Genomic DNA, 17,213 nt, shown 5'->3' with positions numbered 1-17,213 from the left:
ATGAGGGTACTAATATCATGAAACACATTTCACCCTAGGTGATGTATAGAAAATGTGGCATTACAAAGATCACATAGGAAAAACCCACAAAGGCAACATGAATCATCCTAGAATAGCAACATCATAAGAGAAAAGGAAATAAAACAATGCTAACCCCATCTAATCATTAAATGTGCCCCCCATCACAGATCTAACACATGAGGAGCATGTAGAATGCCCCCTCCTAGTGACACTAAATAATACCACATCATCATGCAAAAGTCACTAGGAAACTTCAACAATCATGAAAGATATATATCCTAATCATCATAATGTGACTTCTTGGGAGGCCAAAACCATCATTCACATCGAAGATAAGCATATAAACCACCATAACGAGATAAGATGCTCCTCATCCATCAAAAGTGTGACCATGGGGTGATCAACAAGGTAAGCATATGTGAGAAGACCACCAAGCAAAAGTCTAATCACCATCCAACCAAGAAGATGTGAAACTCCCCCAACAAAAGATATTGATTGAATGATATAATGCCATGAAGAGTGGTGGACTCCATAAGATGAATCCTACCTAGTCATTCCACCAGCTCCAAGGAACAAAACGCAAATCTCTATTAATGTGTTGAAAATCACAAGGTGAAATGTAATATCCCCAATTTTCCTAACCTACATAGGAAATATTACAGTTTTTTACAATTTTGGAATTAGCCACAATTTTCGGTATTTTAACTTAGGAGAGGAAAAAAAATCGAATTCTTGGTAGGTTGTGGGGGGCACACACCTAAGTAATACACACTCCCTTGGGCAAACACACTTATGGAGACAGGAGGGAGAAGGAAGGCGTGCTAGTGGAGAATGGGGCCCACAAGGAAAGGAAGAGGACAACAAGCATAAATAGAAGAGGAGGGACCATCATTTGGGGGTTTTTATCAATCTGAAAATTATACTACTATTTGTTTGAGTTGTTGAGCCAAGTCAACATTGTGTTGTTCAGCACACGACATTTTTGAGGGGAAACCTCAACTCCTTCTGTGGACTTTGAGTGCCACCCTAAGGGAGCCATAGTTTCACTTGTGAGTTGATCCAGGAGAATTCTACAAGTGATATCGAACTATTCTTGGGGCATTCTAGACATAGAAGGGAAATACACACTCCTTGGGAGACCGAGCTACAGAACTGTGTTGGCATCAAGATTTTCGGGACACTACTTTGGTATTTTACAGCCATTTTGTGGGAGTTTGGTGGGTTGAGTTAGTGGCTACTCCTCAGGCTGAAATTCTTCTTCCAATGCACACACAGGGCAGTCTCATTGGGTTCGTAGTCCCTTGGGGGAGAGACTTAGTTGTGGGAGAATTGGTTGGGGGTTTGGAGCTGAGATTTTCCAGGACGCATAATCAGAATCTTGGGAAACATTCCTCAGCATTTGGGAGCTCATTTGCAATAGATTTTTGGGTGGTACAAATTTTCCAGCAGATGGAAGGGCTCACTCTAATTGGGGGCAAATTTGGAAAGTTGGAACTAGGCCCAACCATTTCTGGGTTTTTCTGGGTTTATTGAGTAGAGGCCATGATTAATTTGGCTAAATTTTCTTAGCACTCTAGAGGGGTAAAACACCAGTCCTTTTTCATCCAGCAGCAGTAGAATTCTAGGGCCAGCGCAGAAGCAGAAGGAGAATTACTTGCTAGCATTCGAGCATCATCCTTTCTCACCTGGGACTTGTCTAGCTTGCTTTTGCAAGCCCAGGTGCATCTACCCCATGCTTATATTGTACTCTCATTGATTTATAATAAAATGGCTCAGCGTGGCACTGTTTCGGTGAATTTTTGGGTGTCTAATTGCATGTGTAAAATTTTGTGTTACATGTGATGTTTTGGTTTGATTATCACTGCTAATTTCCTCGTAGGAATGTTATAGTGGTATCAGAGCCATAATCTTGGCTCAGCCTATGGGAAACCCTTCATTCTATGGAAAGCCAAAAATAAAAAGCTAGGAAATCATGGGATCCAAAGAAAGATTAAAATCAAACAACATGCCAGTAACCTTGAATGAGGTGATTAGGATGAAACAAATGATGATTGACGTGGGGGAGCAGTTGATTCATTCTACAATTGGGAATCAGGACCATTCTCAATTATACAAAAAAACCACTATGCCCAAAATTATGGGTAATGCATCAAGATGGCAAGACATGATTGCAACTGATGTGGAGTTATTGGCAACAAATTGGAGGGCATACCAATCATTGGGTCATGGCATTCAGGCGCCCCTCTCTTTTTGGGAGTTCTGTGAACGAAGAGGCATGCACAAATCAATGGGGATTCAGTGGAATTATGCAAGGATGATGAGGAAGATTAAGGCAGAAGATGAAAGAGTAGTTGAAGGGGCCATGGTTGGCAAGGAGACAGTTGAGCATACACCCGTTGATGAGATGCCATCTGTTGTTGAGGTATCCATTGCTGAAGTATCCCGGGTTGTGAGTGAGTTCTCAAGTGATAGTAGTGCACCATAGGTTGATGAGGTGTCGGGAAACATATCCACTATTGATGAGGAACCGATAGGTACAGAGACATCCAGATCTATGATAGAGTTGTCAAATGACAGTCACCTACAGCTGACTAGTGAGGATGTCTTGCATGTTGGGTTGTCTATGGAGTAGCAGTCGAAGGCTTGTGATGAATCCATGATGGAGGAGGATGTGCAGCCCTCCTCTGGGCTAGCCATTGGTGAGGGGCAGCATAGAGACCACACATTGGGATTTCAGCATAGTTCGCTTCATAGGCACTGGCACACTAAAGGGATCTACAACATTATTAGCCCACCCTTACGCATTGGGTTGAGGGACGCAGAGTTGTCTAGACATACCTGAGGGATGGTCAGGTTAGCAAGACTGAGCAACATGAGCTGAGTATGACACTGCATCTGTTTGGGGAGCTTGTTCCTTCCACAGGGGATTGTATATTCAAATTCTCCTTTGGGATTGGATGGCGAGAGGTACTGAGTTGATACCCAATGGAGTAGGCTAGGCGGTTGGATACATCCATGGCCACATTTCAACAGAGCCCATGGATTACTAGAGGGACTCGAGGGCCAGACTGTTGTTGGTATCCCGGTGGGATTCCCCATCACATCATAGAGTTGGTAGGTGATGGTAGTAGTTGCGTGATGGATCTGACATTTGGGCATAATGGGAATTTTGGGAAACATTTCTCATCATCTGTGGGCTCATTTGCAGCAGGTTTCTGGGTGGTACAAATTTTCCAGCAGGTGGAATGGCTCACTCTAATTGGGGGCAAATTTGGAAGGTGGAACTAGGCCCAACCCTTTATGGGTTTTTCTGGGTTTATTGAGTAGAGGCCAAGATTAATTTGGCTGAATTTTCTAAGCACTCTAAAGGAGTAAAACACCCGTCCTTTTTCAGCCAGCAGTAGCAGAATTCTAGGGCTAGTACAGAAGCAGAAGGAGAAGTACTTGCTAGCATCCGGGCATCATCTTTTCTCACATAGGGCTTGTCTAGCTTGCTTTTGCAAGCCCGGATGCATCTACCCCACGCTTATATTGTACTCTCATTGATTTATAATAAAATGACTCAGCTTGGCACTTTTTTGGTGAATTTCTGGGTGTCTAATTGCATGTGTAAAATTTTGTGTTGCATGTGATGTTTTGGTTTGATTATCACTGCTAATTTTCTCTTAGGAATATTACATGGAACCTCATACAATATGAAGTGCAACACTACAAAAGTTTGAATTTGTGCTATAGAAATATAATTTTGCATTACATAGAGTTGCAGTTATTGCAAAAGTAAGTGTCTCTGAATGTAATTATGTATTAGTGCGTTAGTTAACTTATAAAACATCAGGAGAAATCAAAGATAGTGGGCGGATCTTTCTTGAGCAACAAACGTGAAGATATCTTGAAATGTTCTATCAGAGGAGAGCAAACTATATTAAAAATGGAATATAGAAGAACAAAACCGGCCAAACTGATGTGGAGGATTAGTATCTACCCAATAAAATCATCAGGGAACCCCATTTTTCTAATAATTTGTTGAATGTGTTAATACGGTGTGCAATTGATATTTTGGAATCTTTCTTTGTTCTGAGGAAAAGGAACAGTGACATAATCATATTAATGTCTATAAATGATCAAAAGATACATGAATGGGACTTGGAAGTACAATCAGCGATATTAACTTGTGAAAATATTCTAAAATACTTGAAAAATACAATATAAAATAAATACATAAATAATTTTATCTATCAAAAAGATCACAGAAAATGAGAATAAATTTTGGATTCTCTGTCAAATATTGTTGTGATAGAACATAAAGATAATGGTCATATTGTGTATAGTTTAGAATAAAGTCAAGTTAATAATAAATAGATCATATTTATTGTAAGTGACTTATATAATAAAAGTCAAATGACTCTTGGTGATTCATCTGCTATGAGACTTTTGGCGTTTCACCTACTTCACAAATAATATATTAAAGAAAATTGAGAATACTGGAATAATAAATTCAACCTTTGGCTCTGTTCTCTGCAATAACGTTCTGCATATCATGTGAGAATTTCTTTAAATTGTCAATCTTATTCCACTTAAAGTAGAGCAAATAAAATTCAGCACTCATCAACATTGCACACACATGCATCTTAATGCGTATCTGTGCATATTTTAGAACACTTAGTTAAAAAGACATAACAATATGGAAGAAAATAAAGTGGAAGAGAACTTACAAGCCAAAAGCCTTGATATACTTGTGATTGTTTCATAGTTAACAAATTAAATGGCTTGCTTGACTTAAATGATTGAGCATATTGAAGAGCCCGTTTCCTTTCTGCTTGTGTTACAGGACGCCTGCAAGATACATAATGCGTTGAAACATAAGTTTTTCCTTCATCCTTTGCTCTATGGTGTTTCTGCTTAGCAATCTTCGTATCCTTGACAGGTTGAACCGCTGTGCTTGCATGGCCACAAATATTAGCACACAATCACAAAGTCAGAATCTCATAAAATTCACATATAGTCCTCTCATATTCTATGGGATCTAAGAAAGCACTAACAAACAAATCCCATCCCTAAAGCTCTAATGTTTTGGTATTTAAAACTCTTAAATGAGGACTTGATTAAGTATTGAAAGAAGAAACAGTTCAAAATCTGTACATAGCCATCAAGAAATCTACAAAATCAAGCCATTCAAAGTTCACTATCACTTGACTGAGGAGAATGACCTGAGTAAACAGACAACAAAGGATTGCTGACAGGGCAACCCATAAACTCAAAGTTTGATGCTGACAAGTTCAAAGAAAAAGTAGGCCTATATCAATATAGCACAGGTGCCAAATGTAAGGCGGTGGCATCCTAACCTGGGTTTTTTCAAAAAATATGAAATTGATAAAAGAAATACAACAATGTAAAAGTTTTTGTAAGGACGATCAAAAGAGGAAATAGCATGCAAGTCCATTTGAAGTTTGTATACATGAAACGTGTTTTCAATGTGAAAAAAAATCATGATTCAACTTTTCAGTCACTACACTGCTATAACTTTTTCAACCAGTTTTATATTTACCATGGCACGAGGGTATATCCCAACTGTCCACTTCTGCCACATACTTCTTCGAACCATCTGCTGTCCATGTTTGTGGAATTGATTCCTCTTCAGAATCAATGACAATTGGCTGATTTTTAGGAAAGTCGGATTCCTTTTCTCCCTTTAGATAGCTTGTCGTTGATGAGCCCAGTTTGACTAGATTTCCTTTCGTGTCCACTGCCTCTTTGGAACTCTGATAATTACATAAAGTGTCGTGTTTGTAACCAGAAGAATTTCGTGCCTTCTTTCTTGTACTCTTAATTTGCATGGAATTGTCCCCAATAAAAGTACTATATGGCGCTGTCTCTAATACCTGAACTTCATCATCTTCATGACTTTTATCATTATGTGGAAGATCAATACCAGTCTTATCTAGTGGAGAACAAAAATTCTCCATATTTGTATTTCCTCTTCTACTATCCTGCCGCTTGTCAGTTCCATCATTCATAGAATATGCTCTCGATTTTCTGACATTAAAGGCATCCCTTTTCTCACAGCCACTTCTCCCAAATATCTGAACCATGAAATGGAACTTGCCAATATATTTAAAAACAAGAAAGTCTCCAACGTCCAATGAATGATCAGACACGAAAGTTTGCCAGCCTTGTTCAAAAGCCATTCCTGTATTTGTACAGTGTACTGTTACAAGCCAAACTTGACCACTTGGCCCTTCAAGAAAGGCATCTTTATGAACCTGAAAACGGAGCAGTCTCACAAATGCTGGCGGGATTCGCTGCCAAAAGCAAATATGAATTGAGCATTTATTTCAAACATAGCAAAGTAATTATTGTTCTTATAAATTTTCAAATAAACACAATTAAAAAACCAAAAGTCACACATAAAATAAAAAAAAATGTTATCAACATAAACCTACTTCATATTACATATCACCACATAAAGCATTTAAACCCGGATTTATTAATCTTCAAGAGCGATTAACTTAACTTTCTCTAGGTATGATTCTTTTATTATTTAATTCCACGTCATATATTAACTTTTTATCATTTCAAAAAAAAAAAAATTATAAGTTATAAAATTTTATAACTTAATAAATTTAGGTTTAAGATGGATTTACACTGGTTTAATTTTTCAGATATTGTAATTATTTATATTTTATTTATTTTTCAGTTCAGATATTGTAATTATTTATATTTTATTTAATTCTTTTTAACTACCACATAATATAACATTACATGACAACATCTCCCCATATTGATTTGTAGAACACCTATCTACTGGTGTAACTAATAGAAACAAAAGTGATCAATGAAATGTTACCATTGAAGATATGAGAAACAGGACCCAGCAATGAGAAACAAGACCACTTTTCTGGGCTGTAAATGAACATCATACAAGTACTAGGAATAACGAAAGGATTTTAAGAGTACCTTATGAACTTTTCTTATTGATGTTTGCAAGAAGTTTAAACATGTGAAACAGTGTAGAATAAATGTAAATCCGTTAACTACAGTAACGGATGCAATCATAACACTTGTCTTACCTCGGCCATTACTTGTTGACTTCACAAAATAGTTAGCAGATTTACATCGCAGGACTCAAAAGTTCTTTTTACGCCCTCTTCACCCTGCCGCTTACACCTACCTACAAGTTAGTGAGAAAAGTCTTCAACCCCACAAGGTGTGGTTGGTGACAGGGAACTCAGAGAAGGGGTTGTCAAACTAATCTCGACTCTCTCCGTTTGAGCTATCTCCTAGGTTAGCTAAGGGGGTGGTCCCTAATGAAAAGTTAAGTTTAAAAAGATATGACTTTCTAGGAGAATTATTAGAGTTAAATAGATTATCTCTTTAAGATTTATAAGCAAAAATTATATGAGCAATAACCATCATAAGATAAGCATGAATACATAAACAACCAGTGTCTTTACAAGTATTTTCTCTTTAAGAAATGAAATTGTATTTTGCTTAAAATTAAGTGAAATGCTTTCAAATGGAAAGTCAAAATAACCCTGAAAAGGGAAACAAGAAATTGCTAGCACAAGATATTATAAATGCTTTCAAGATGAATAAGTCTACAAATCAAAGCATGAAAACTATCTTGCTTAAAAGGATACAAAAAGAACTCAAATGTTAGACCAAGATGACAACGTGCAATTAAGTTTGCAACCCAAAATAATAGTACTTGAAAGTGAAATCAACCATTCATGACAATATGCAATTAAACAAAAAGATGAGTAAATTTCCAAATACAAGAAAATTAAACTTGTTGCAAAATTAAAAGAGATTACAATGCTTGCATCCAAAGGGCCTCTTGAAATAAAATTTGCATGTGAGACTTTAAACGAAAGCAAATGTGATGGAATTTTGTTTTTGGTTCATTTTATTTGATTAGTGCTAAGGCAAAATTACAATTGAACTAACCTCATCATCGCTCAAATATTTGGATCTCACAATGAGGAGTCAATAGAGGTAGAGGATCCCTAAAAGTCTATTCAACCAACTTAAGTTGGAGGTAAGTTTTAGTGAAGCATGGGGCCTTCTTATACTAAAATGCCTAGATGAAGTGCAAATTGTGTTAATTCCCCAATTTAAACTAATGTTTCATGCAAATGCTTCAAAGAGAAATAGTTTGCAAAACTTGAAAGGCTAAAATATAAATAAGCTCATATGGGTTTGCACCATTGAATAGAAAATAAGCAAATAAAATGAAATAGATTTCTTCAAGCTACAATTGTTTCAAATAAAAGATAGTGTTCCAATAGTTTTCATGACATATAGCATAAATTGACCAAGTAGTTAAGCATATACTTGAATAAATTATGAAACAATTAAAACTTGCCAAAGAATGAAGTGTTTACACAAAATGAGATTTTTTCAAGTTTGCAACTTGGAAGCGTATGCATGTGGGAATTTAAATACAAGATTAGTAAAATTTTGCATGTGGAGTGAAATGTGTTGATTTTAAGCATGCATAATATGAAATTAAAAACTTGAAAGCTAAGAAAAACTAGAAGCAAAATTAGGCCACCCATAAAAATCCCTCCTCTAAATGAGGAAAGGGGATGCCATGGGAAAAATCCCAAGCTCCCTCCAACAATTTCTTTTATCTTTTATTAGCACTTAAAGTGGGTAAAAATGTCTCTAAGAGGGTAGCCCACAATACGATAGAGATCTTTACAAAGATGGGACTCTAACAACGCTAGACTCTCTCCCAAAAAAATATAACAACAACAAACTTAAAGATGGAAAAAACTCTCCAAAAGAGATTCACAAGGCTCAAAAGGCTCACGACCTAGATGAGTTTGCAACTCTCTTCTCGAGTGCTTATGGCCTCCCTAGAAATCAGTCTTCAGATAGCGTGAGTGGGTCCTGCATACACAAAAGTGAGTAGTTTTCCAAAGCTTCTCCTCAAGCTCCTTGCTGCCCAATGCTCAAGCGTATGGGTTGCAAAACACAAAAAATTACCAATTGTCAGTGTGAAATTAGGAAAAAGAAACCAAAACTAAACTTAGAATTTAATTTACAAAGTACTAGCTCAAGTAATGGGAGTGAACCCCCATACTTGCCTAGCTTTAGAAATGACTCTTGAATAGGAGATATAAATTTGAAAGAACTAGAATCAAAGAAGTATTTTGAATTTTAAATGAATGATCACATAGCTATAGAGTAAGAAAACTCCCTTTTGCTCTTCGTTGGATGGAAAACTTGAAACGAAAAAATGGTTGAGTCTTGGATCGTTGTGACTCTAGGAGTGAGTTGATCTAATTGAGATTTCTCCCACTTCTAGATAGATTCCTGCGCACAATACAAAATATATTTCCTACACATTTGAACATATATTAGTTTGCACAAGATTAGAGAAATATAATGAATAAGATAAAGCAAACATTCCTCCTAAAATGAATTAGCAAGCTTATCCATAAAATACTACTCTAAATCAATGATATGTGCAAGATAGCTTATACACAGCAATCCAAGCAAGATGGAAATTATAACCTAGTATTAATTCAATATGAGAAAGAAATTAAACACAATAGCAGTAGCATGAAAAGACATCACCTCATAACGCCAAGAAAACACCATCCAGATAGTCCCAAAGTCTTGATTGTATTTAGAAAGTAAGCAAGTACAAAATGACAAGTTTCCTCAAGCCCAATAGCTTATTACATGATACAATATGAGAGCATATAGCCTCATTATATAGAGAGTCGGAAGCAAATCCCAAGGAATAATGCATGTGAGAAGTAAACTTGGAGTAAATCCCAAGGAAAGATAACTTAGAGAAAAATCGAAATCCATATGTGCACATCAAGGGAAATAGAATTCCATATATGGCATAGTAAACTCATCCATGAGTGAATCCAAGTACCGTGATAACTCCAATCAACAAATGCAAACTCGAACTAAGTGATTCCACATATGTAGATGATCCCTAGATTGTTGGAATTTCTAAGTCTAATCTTTAGAAATTCTTCATGTACTATCTGATTTATTTCTTCCTACTTGTTCAGTTACTTAACAAGTTATTTACCATGTAAATACTGAAAATAAGTACAAGTATAGTATCAACACATACAGATCATCAACTGAAAGAAACAAGCACACAAGTGACACCGTTGTTTTTGGACTAATGTCCCCGGAAAAACCCAATGCGGGAAAACTAGTGCAGCTCTTCAAAGGGTTTTCTTATTATGCAGTTTTCATAATACAACCTGGGTGCCAGAAATGGCTCACCCAACAAAGAATTCTCTCGGCAGTAGTACCTCTCAGTCGGAGACAGATATTCCAGTTAAATCACCAGATGAACGATCCCACAGCAACAATATAGCTTTCTGTTGCTCTGTGTCACCCTAATAGGGGCTGCTTCACCCTATCCAGCTCTCTAGCGCCAATCTAACCCACGAAAATTTCCCAGCGCTACCTCTAAAGCCTGCGTCAACCTCTCTGGCCCAGCGTCAACCTTTTGGGGCTCTGCGTCAACCTCTGGAGCCTTTGCGTCTCACATGCTGGCCCTCACTGGCTCTGCACAGCTCCTCGCTACCTCTGTGTGGCCTCCAGCTGCCTCTGCGTGGCCTCTAGCTGGCTCTGCGTCAACCTCTCCCGGTTTTGCACTGATCCTTTCGGTACTAACTCTGTCTCTCTGCTATGTATTCACTACCCCTCAGTTGCAACTCAGATCACTTCACTCAATTTCCTCAGCAAACCCTGCCCCAGAAAATCGAGTTCTTGATCTCTCTTGGTGTGTTCTCCAACTGACCCTCAAGCCTCCTCTTATACTTTTCTCGTTGGTCCATCAATGGCCGAGATTAAATCTCTAATCAATGGCTAAGATTAGATTTGGCTTGATCCATGACTTTTGGACCATTCTAACTCAGTTTTATATTAATTCACATTAATATTTTATTTTTCCTAAGTTTAGACTTACGAACTCCATTAAAAATATTAATTATTTTAATATCTCCCAAACTGGTTAGATTCTGCCCAAATCATTTCTGGGTCTTGGAGATCTCATGTGTTATAGCCTCTCCACAAATTTTCGTGGCTAAATCACATCTAATGCTACCCCAAATCAACACTCCCTCTTAGTGAGGACTATGCTCTAGTAATACTCCTCACTGAGTATCACGTTGATCATCCAGCATCAGTCCTTGCGCTGATGCTAGGCCTCCCTGCCCAACATCCTTTGCACTGCTGCATCATGTACTGCTACCCATGTCCCTGCCACTGATGCATCTGTAAGGTAGCTCCCTCTGCATTTGTGTTGCTACCCATGGCCCTGCCACTGCCACTACTGCATCTGCACTACATCCCCTCTCATCGTGCTGCATAGTGTTGCCCATAGCACTGCCACTGCTAACTGCTGCAGTGCAACTCAGTTACTGAGAAGTAAGTAACTGATCCTCCCAACTCTGACATCTTTGTTAGGTTACAGACACTCTCGATGCTGAAGCTCCCTCTGTCGCTGACAAGTGCTCCCTCTCTGACCTCTACACTACTGCAACAACTCCATGCATCTCACATTGCTGCCTCACGTTGTCCCGAGACCCCTGCACTGTACAACTCTCTGTCGCTCCATCTGCATCCGTCTCTACCGACATCCGCTAGTCCTGCTACTCTTCGGGGCTCCTGTAGCAAGGTATAATCCAAGAGGTTGGGTACCTCGAGGATCCTGCCCCTCATCGCCTACAACCTGTCTGACTACAGCTCAATGTCTCCCCACTTCTTCTGAAGTGGCGCATGAGCACTCATGGCACAGTCATCATCTATCTCCACTTCTTTCTTCGCCCTCGCTAGCGTTGCCTTGGTCTCAGAAGCCTCTCCCTTACTCTTCTTCCTCGAACACTGGTTCGCATAGTGACCCAGTTCCCCACAGTGGAAGCACTTGACCTTGGAGAGGTCCTTCTTCTTCTGTTTCTCCTGCTTTCCCGCAAATGCTAGAGCAGCATCCTCCTCTTCCTATTTCTTGATTCTGAACCCCTTATCGCTACTCCCTACCTTGGTTAGGCGTCTGATCTTTTCTTGACAAAGAGCCGCCCATAGTTCTTCCCAATCCAAAAGGTTCGACCTGCCCAGTAAGCTCTGGACAAATACCTCCCAGTCCTCTGAGATTGCGTTCAGTGCGGTCCTCACCTCATCCGTCGTGGCCCCTATGGAAGTCAATTGGTCTCGGATCTCTGCCAATCACCCGAGAAAGATATCTATCTACTCTCCCTTCTGCATCTGGTATGACCACAACTGATTTTCTTGAAGCATATTCCTCTGCATAGAAGTATGCTAATACAAATTCTTCAGGGCATCCCACATCTCATTTGTCGTGCCCTTCTCGACAATATGTGGTACCACCTGATCCTTGACCCCGTCAAGAATGATGCACTTAGCCCTAGCCATTGCCTCCTTGTACTTCTCATTTTTAGCCAGGTCAACTGGGATCAATATCGTTTTCAAGGCGAAGTGTTTGATGTGATACCTGTCTAGAATGGACAAGATCCTAGCCTTCCAGACGAGGAAGTTTGAAGCTCCATCTAGTCTATCATGATCTCTTAACCCATTCACTGCCATTTTGTTGCTCCTCTTTCAACCCTTTCGAGTCTCTCTACTTCCCTCCTGGAAGTCCTCTGATCGACTCATATTGAGTCTCTCAACTTCTCGTCTGGAAGTTCTCGATTTGATTCCCTCTGAGCCTCGATTTCCCTTTTGGAAATCCCTCTCCAAACGTCGAGATGCCCCAATCCAATCGTTTGTGCAGCTGCACCACTGATCTAGATTTCTTGGCTAGAAATCCTCGGCAACAACTCCCTCCTCCTTGGTCTTGCCCTGTTAGGTACTGTTCTGACCACAATACCCCACTAGCTTCGCTCCGCAACTTACCCACAGCCTCCTCTGCCCTAGCAATCTAAAGGTTAGAGCCTCTAGGCTCTATGCAATCCCAGCACAAGCAAAATATGCACCTCCTAGCCACAGCGTCGATCCTTCCTGACAGAGAAATATGAACAGGCACTGCGTAGGCCAAGTCTGCTCCTCTCTGCCTCAGCGCTGATCCTCCTCCTGGCGCAAACTAAGGACGCAGACTCTCTGCGTCACCCCTTCCTTGCTGCTTACTACTAGGAACAACTTCTGTCACTCGGGACAGTTGTTTCTGTTGTTGCTGCTCTGCTCAACTGATGCCTTCAGTTATCTTGTGATCTGCAACCATGCTCTAATACCATGTTGGAATTTCTAAGTCTAATCGTTAGAAATTCTTCCTGTACTATCTGATTTATTTATTCCTACTTGTTCAGTTACTTAACAAGTTATTAACCATGTAAATACTGAAAATAAATAAAAGTACAGTATCAACACATACAGATCATCAACTGAAAGAAACAAGCACACAAGTGACACCGTTGTTTTTGGACTAATGTCCCCGGAAAAACCCAATGCGGGAAAATCAGTGCAGCTCTTCAGAGGGTTTTATTATTATGCAGTTTTTAGAGTACAACCTGGGTTCCAGAAATGGCTCACCCAACAGAGAATTCCTTCGGCAGTAGTACCTCTCAGTCGGAGATAGATATTCCAGCTAAATCACCAGATGAACGATCCCACAGTAACAATATAGCTTTTTGCTGCTCTACGTCACCCTATCCAGCTCTCCAGCTCCAATCTGTCCCACGAAAATCTCCCAGCGCTGCATCTAAGGCCTGCGTTAGCCTCTCTAGCCCAATGTCAGCCTCTCGAGGCTCTGAGTCAGCCTCTGCAGCCTCTGCGTCTCACACGTTGGCCCTCACTGGCTCTGCGTAGCTCTTGGCTACCTCTGTGTGGCCTCTAGCTGGCTCTGCATCAACCTCTCCCCGCGTCTATGCTAATCCTTCTGGTACTAACTCTGCCTCTCTGCTATGTATTCACTGCCCCTCAGCTGCAACTCAAATCACATCACTCAATTTCCTCAGCAAACCCTGCCCAGAAAATCGACTTCTTGATCTCTCTTGGTATGTTCTCCAACTGACCCTCAAGCCTCCTCTTATATTTTTCTCATTAGTCCATCAATGGCCGAGATTAACTCTCTAATCAACAGCTAAAATTAGATTTGGCTTGATCCATGACTTTTGGAGCATTCTAACTCAGTTTTATATTAATTCACATTAATATTTTATTTTTCCTAAGTTCAGACTTAGGAACTCCATTAAAAATATCAATTATTTTAATATCTCCCAAATTGGTTAGATTATGGCCAAACCATTTCTGGGTCTTGGAGAATTCATGTGTTATAGCCTCTCCACAAATTTTCGTGACTAGAGCACATCTGATGCTACCCCAAATCAACACAGATAGCTCTGCGTGATTCCTCTATGAACTACGTGATTCCTCCATGTGCAACTCGTAGTCCTCAAGAGTGGAGTGCTAAGAGTAGAAGAACCTGAGATAACTGTGAGATGAGGCCCCACCTAATCTTCAGTCCAAATATACCATGGAATATTCCTTCAGTGCATGAGCTCCTCTAATAAATTCAATTTTCCACATGTGCAACTACTGCTTTATCTATGGGAAATTTGATTTTATGAAATAATGGTGTATTTATGATGCAGTGTGCTCAGTCATTTTCCACATGTTCGTTGACTCAACTCTTTGACTTAGGATAATTTCCAAGTCATTTCCACGTCATTCTGTCACATGGAATAATTTATTTTTCTCTATTTTATTTAATTCTAGCCTAATTAAATGCCACAATTTCCACTAAACTTAGGAAATGTGGGTTTTGAGGGTCCAAAACACATTATTAACCCCTCAAAGTGTGTCATAGTAAAAAGTTGAGGGTGAGAGGTGTAATTTTGATTACCCATACCCCATACAACCTCTCTAGACTACACTTATTACAATTTAAATACAATTTTATTTGAAATTTTTTACCTGCAGGAAATCTAAAAAATTAAAAAATGACTATCTAGACATAACCAAATTCCACAAAAAAATTTGCGTGATCTAATATGGTAATATACATTGACTCTAGACACTAAGATGTGTTATGGGTTCAACCTTCAAACCGTCACCCCGGCTTTGGGGTAAAAAATGAGTGAAAAAACCCAAAAAATTATCCGCCTTTGAAAAAGAAGGAATAATTAACCAGATAAAAAAAAACACTCCAAAGGTGTACTCGTTTGCTGATCGAGTCCCAACATCCTAAGCCTGTTACAGACTCAACAACTCATCATTACTAGTATCACTTATTACAATTCCCCGTAGGGTGTGGAATCTAAGTACAAGAAAGATGATGAGAAGTAGAGTTAAAAAAACTTTGTTGACTAATGATATATGATGGTAAAACTGTCCTATAGATCATCATTGGGCGTGAAGTCTTCATATAATCATCAGGTGCCACTCCAGTGGTCAACACGTCATATCCAAGTTCAAATTCTTGAGACCTTTCTCCCTATCTTAGTTCTTTCCAAGTGTGCTATTTTCCTATACTAGGCCAATGATGAGATAACTACCCTCTAAGGTTTGTGCTGATTCAATAACCAAATAATCACCATAATTGCAACTGAAATGTCAACAACAACAGATCTAAAGACATGTCAGTTTGCTCAACAAGTGGTTGATGGTCTATTTGATGGCAGTCAATTGCAGTTTGATGGACGGTCAGTTCTTCCCACAGGCCCAAGAAACATTGTCATCTTAGATCCCACACCAGCAGTCAGATTATTATCACTTATTACAATTCCCCGCAGGGTGTGGAATCTAGGTACAAGAAAGATGATGAGAAGATAAAAGTAGAGTTAAAAAAACTATGTTGACTGATGATATATTATGGTAAAAATGTCCTCTGGATCATCCTTGGGCGTGGAGTCTTCACATAATCATCAGGTGCCACTCCAATGGTCAACACGTCCTATCCAAGTTCAAAATCCTGAGACCTTTCTCCCTATCTTAGTTCTTTCCAAGTGTGTTATTTTCTTATACTATGCCAATGATGAGATAACTACCCTCTAAGGTTTGTGCCAGTTCAATAACCAAATAATCACCATAATTGCAACTGAAATTCCAGCAACAACAGGTCTAAAGACATGTCAGTTTGCTCAACAAGTGGTTGATAGTCTATTTGATGGCAGTCAATTGTAGTTTGATGGACAATCGGTTCTTCCCACAGGCCCAAGTAACATTGTCTTCCTAGATCCCACACCAGCAGTCAGGTTAGTCCATCCAAACCTCAATGGTGGGCTGCCTCTTTCAAGCAATAGCACATTGCACAGTCTCGATCTTACCCCTGCTCCTCTTCAAGGTAGTCTTCTATCCAGAGTTCCAACATTACGCTTCATATAGGGGAGCTAGTTCTCATGGATCCTCACATGCTTGTATTATTTGTAGCCTAGAGTCTGGATCCACTCAGCAGCGACGTATATGGGAGCTAGTTCTTATGGACCTTGATACGCTTGTATTTTTAAACACCTAATCCTTGAGATTATAATTTGGGTCAGTGTATGTTATGGTGATTAGTTATTGAAGTCCAAGAAGCCCTGAACTGAATCCACAATTTCATTATGTATTTATATGTACATTGTACACTATGTACATTATTCTTTGACACCATTCTTAATAATACAGTTGAGTTGGTTTCAATTTTGTTGTCTTAAAGTAGTAGCAGAGCATGGTTAATCTAATCTGTTGAAATAGTTTGAGCCACCAGTTTTTGCTGAGTTTGTTTTTGCTGAGGAGAGGCTATTTGAAGTCATTGGACATGCTTGAGAAAACATTTTATGCATGCATGTCAGGACCCGTCGGGCTTGTTTACAATCGGGGAAGATTTATATATTGACGACCCACAGTGTGGTCGTTGTCAAGAAGTGATTTTGAACAGTTTGATGTTGGAAGGCAGTGATGCCCTCTTGCGACATCAAAGAGGTCCTGTTGCTGCACATTGACACGAGAATTCGGACAGCACGCGCATACAGGGCGAGAGCTTGAATATGTTGCTCACTACCTACTCCTAGCGACTGCAACCATATTGAAAAGGGTCCTGCGGGTAACGTTCCAAATGAAATTTTTTGTTGTAAAACTACTTCAATCTCTTTGTATCTCTTACTGGAAGGTTGGATTCCAAAGTAAGCGCTACCCAGTTTGCTAAAGCACAAAAGTTGCCCAATTGAACCTGATTACTATGTTGTTTTTGATAGCGTGACAGGAAACTTCAAGTTTTC

The 17,213-nt window shown here is 39.4% G+C and overlaps 1 protein-coding gene across 7 annotated transcripts in view; it reads right to left on the bottom strand.

Moving 5' to 3' along the window:
• LOC149257055 (B3 domain-containing protein Os01g0723500-like) overlaps positions 1 to 17,213 on the bottom strand; it is a 283,787-nt gene that overhangs the window by 121,873 nt on the left and 144,701 nt on the right. For all 7 annotated transcript variants that reach the window (XR_016256657.1, XM_089413562.1, XM_089413558.1 and 4 more), the window contains 2 exons: positions 5,567 to 6,320; positions 4,734 to 4,954 (listed from right to left, as the gene is read on the bottom strand). Coding sequence is in view for 6 of the 7 variants with exons in the window: in XM_089413562.1 (XP_089269688.1) it covers positions 4,734 to 4,954; positions 5,567 to 6,320 (975 nt within the window). In the remaining variant the exon portion in view is untranslated. The remainder of the gene's footprint in view (positions 1 to 4,733; positions 4,955 to 5,566; positions 6,321 to 17,213) is intronic.

Source organism: Pinus tabuliformis, chromosome 6, assembly GCF_031772625.1.
Source record: "Pinus tabuliformis cultivar Carrire ecotype Pingquan chromosome 6, CPIR1, whole genome shotgun sequence".
NCBI classification, from domain to species: Eukaryota; Viridiplantae; Streptophyta; class Pinopsida; order Pinales; family Pinaceae; genus Pinus; species Pinus tabuliformis.
This window is presented reverse-complemented; position numbering and strand designations above follow the sequence as displayed.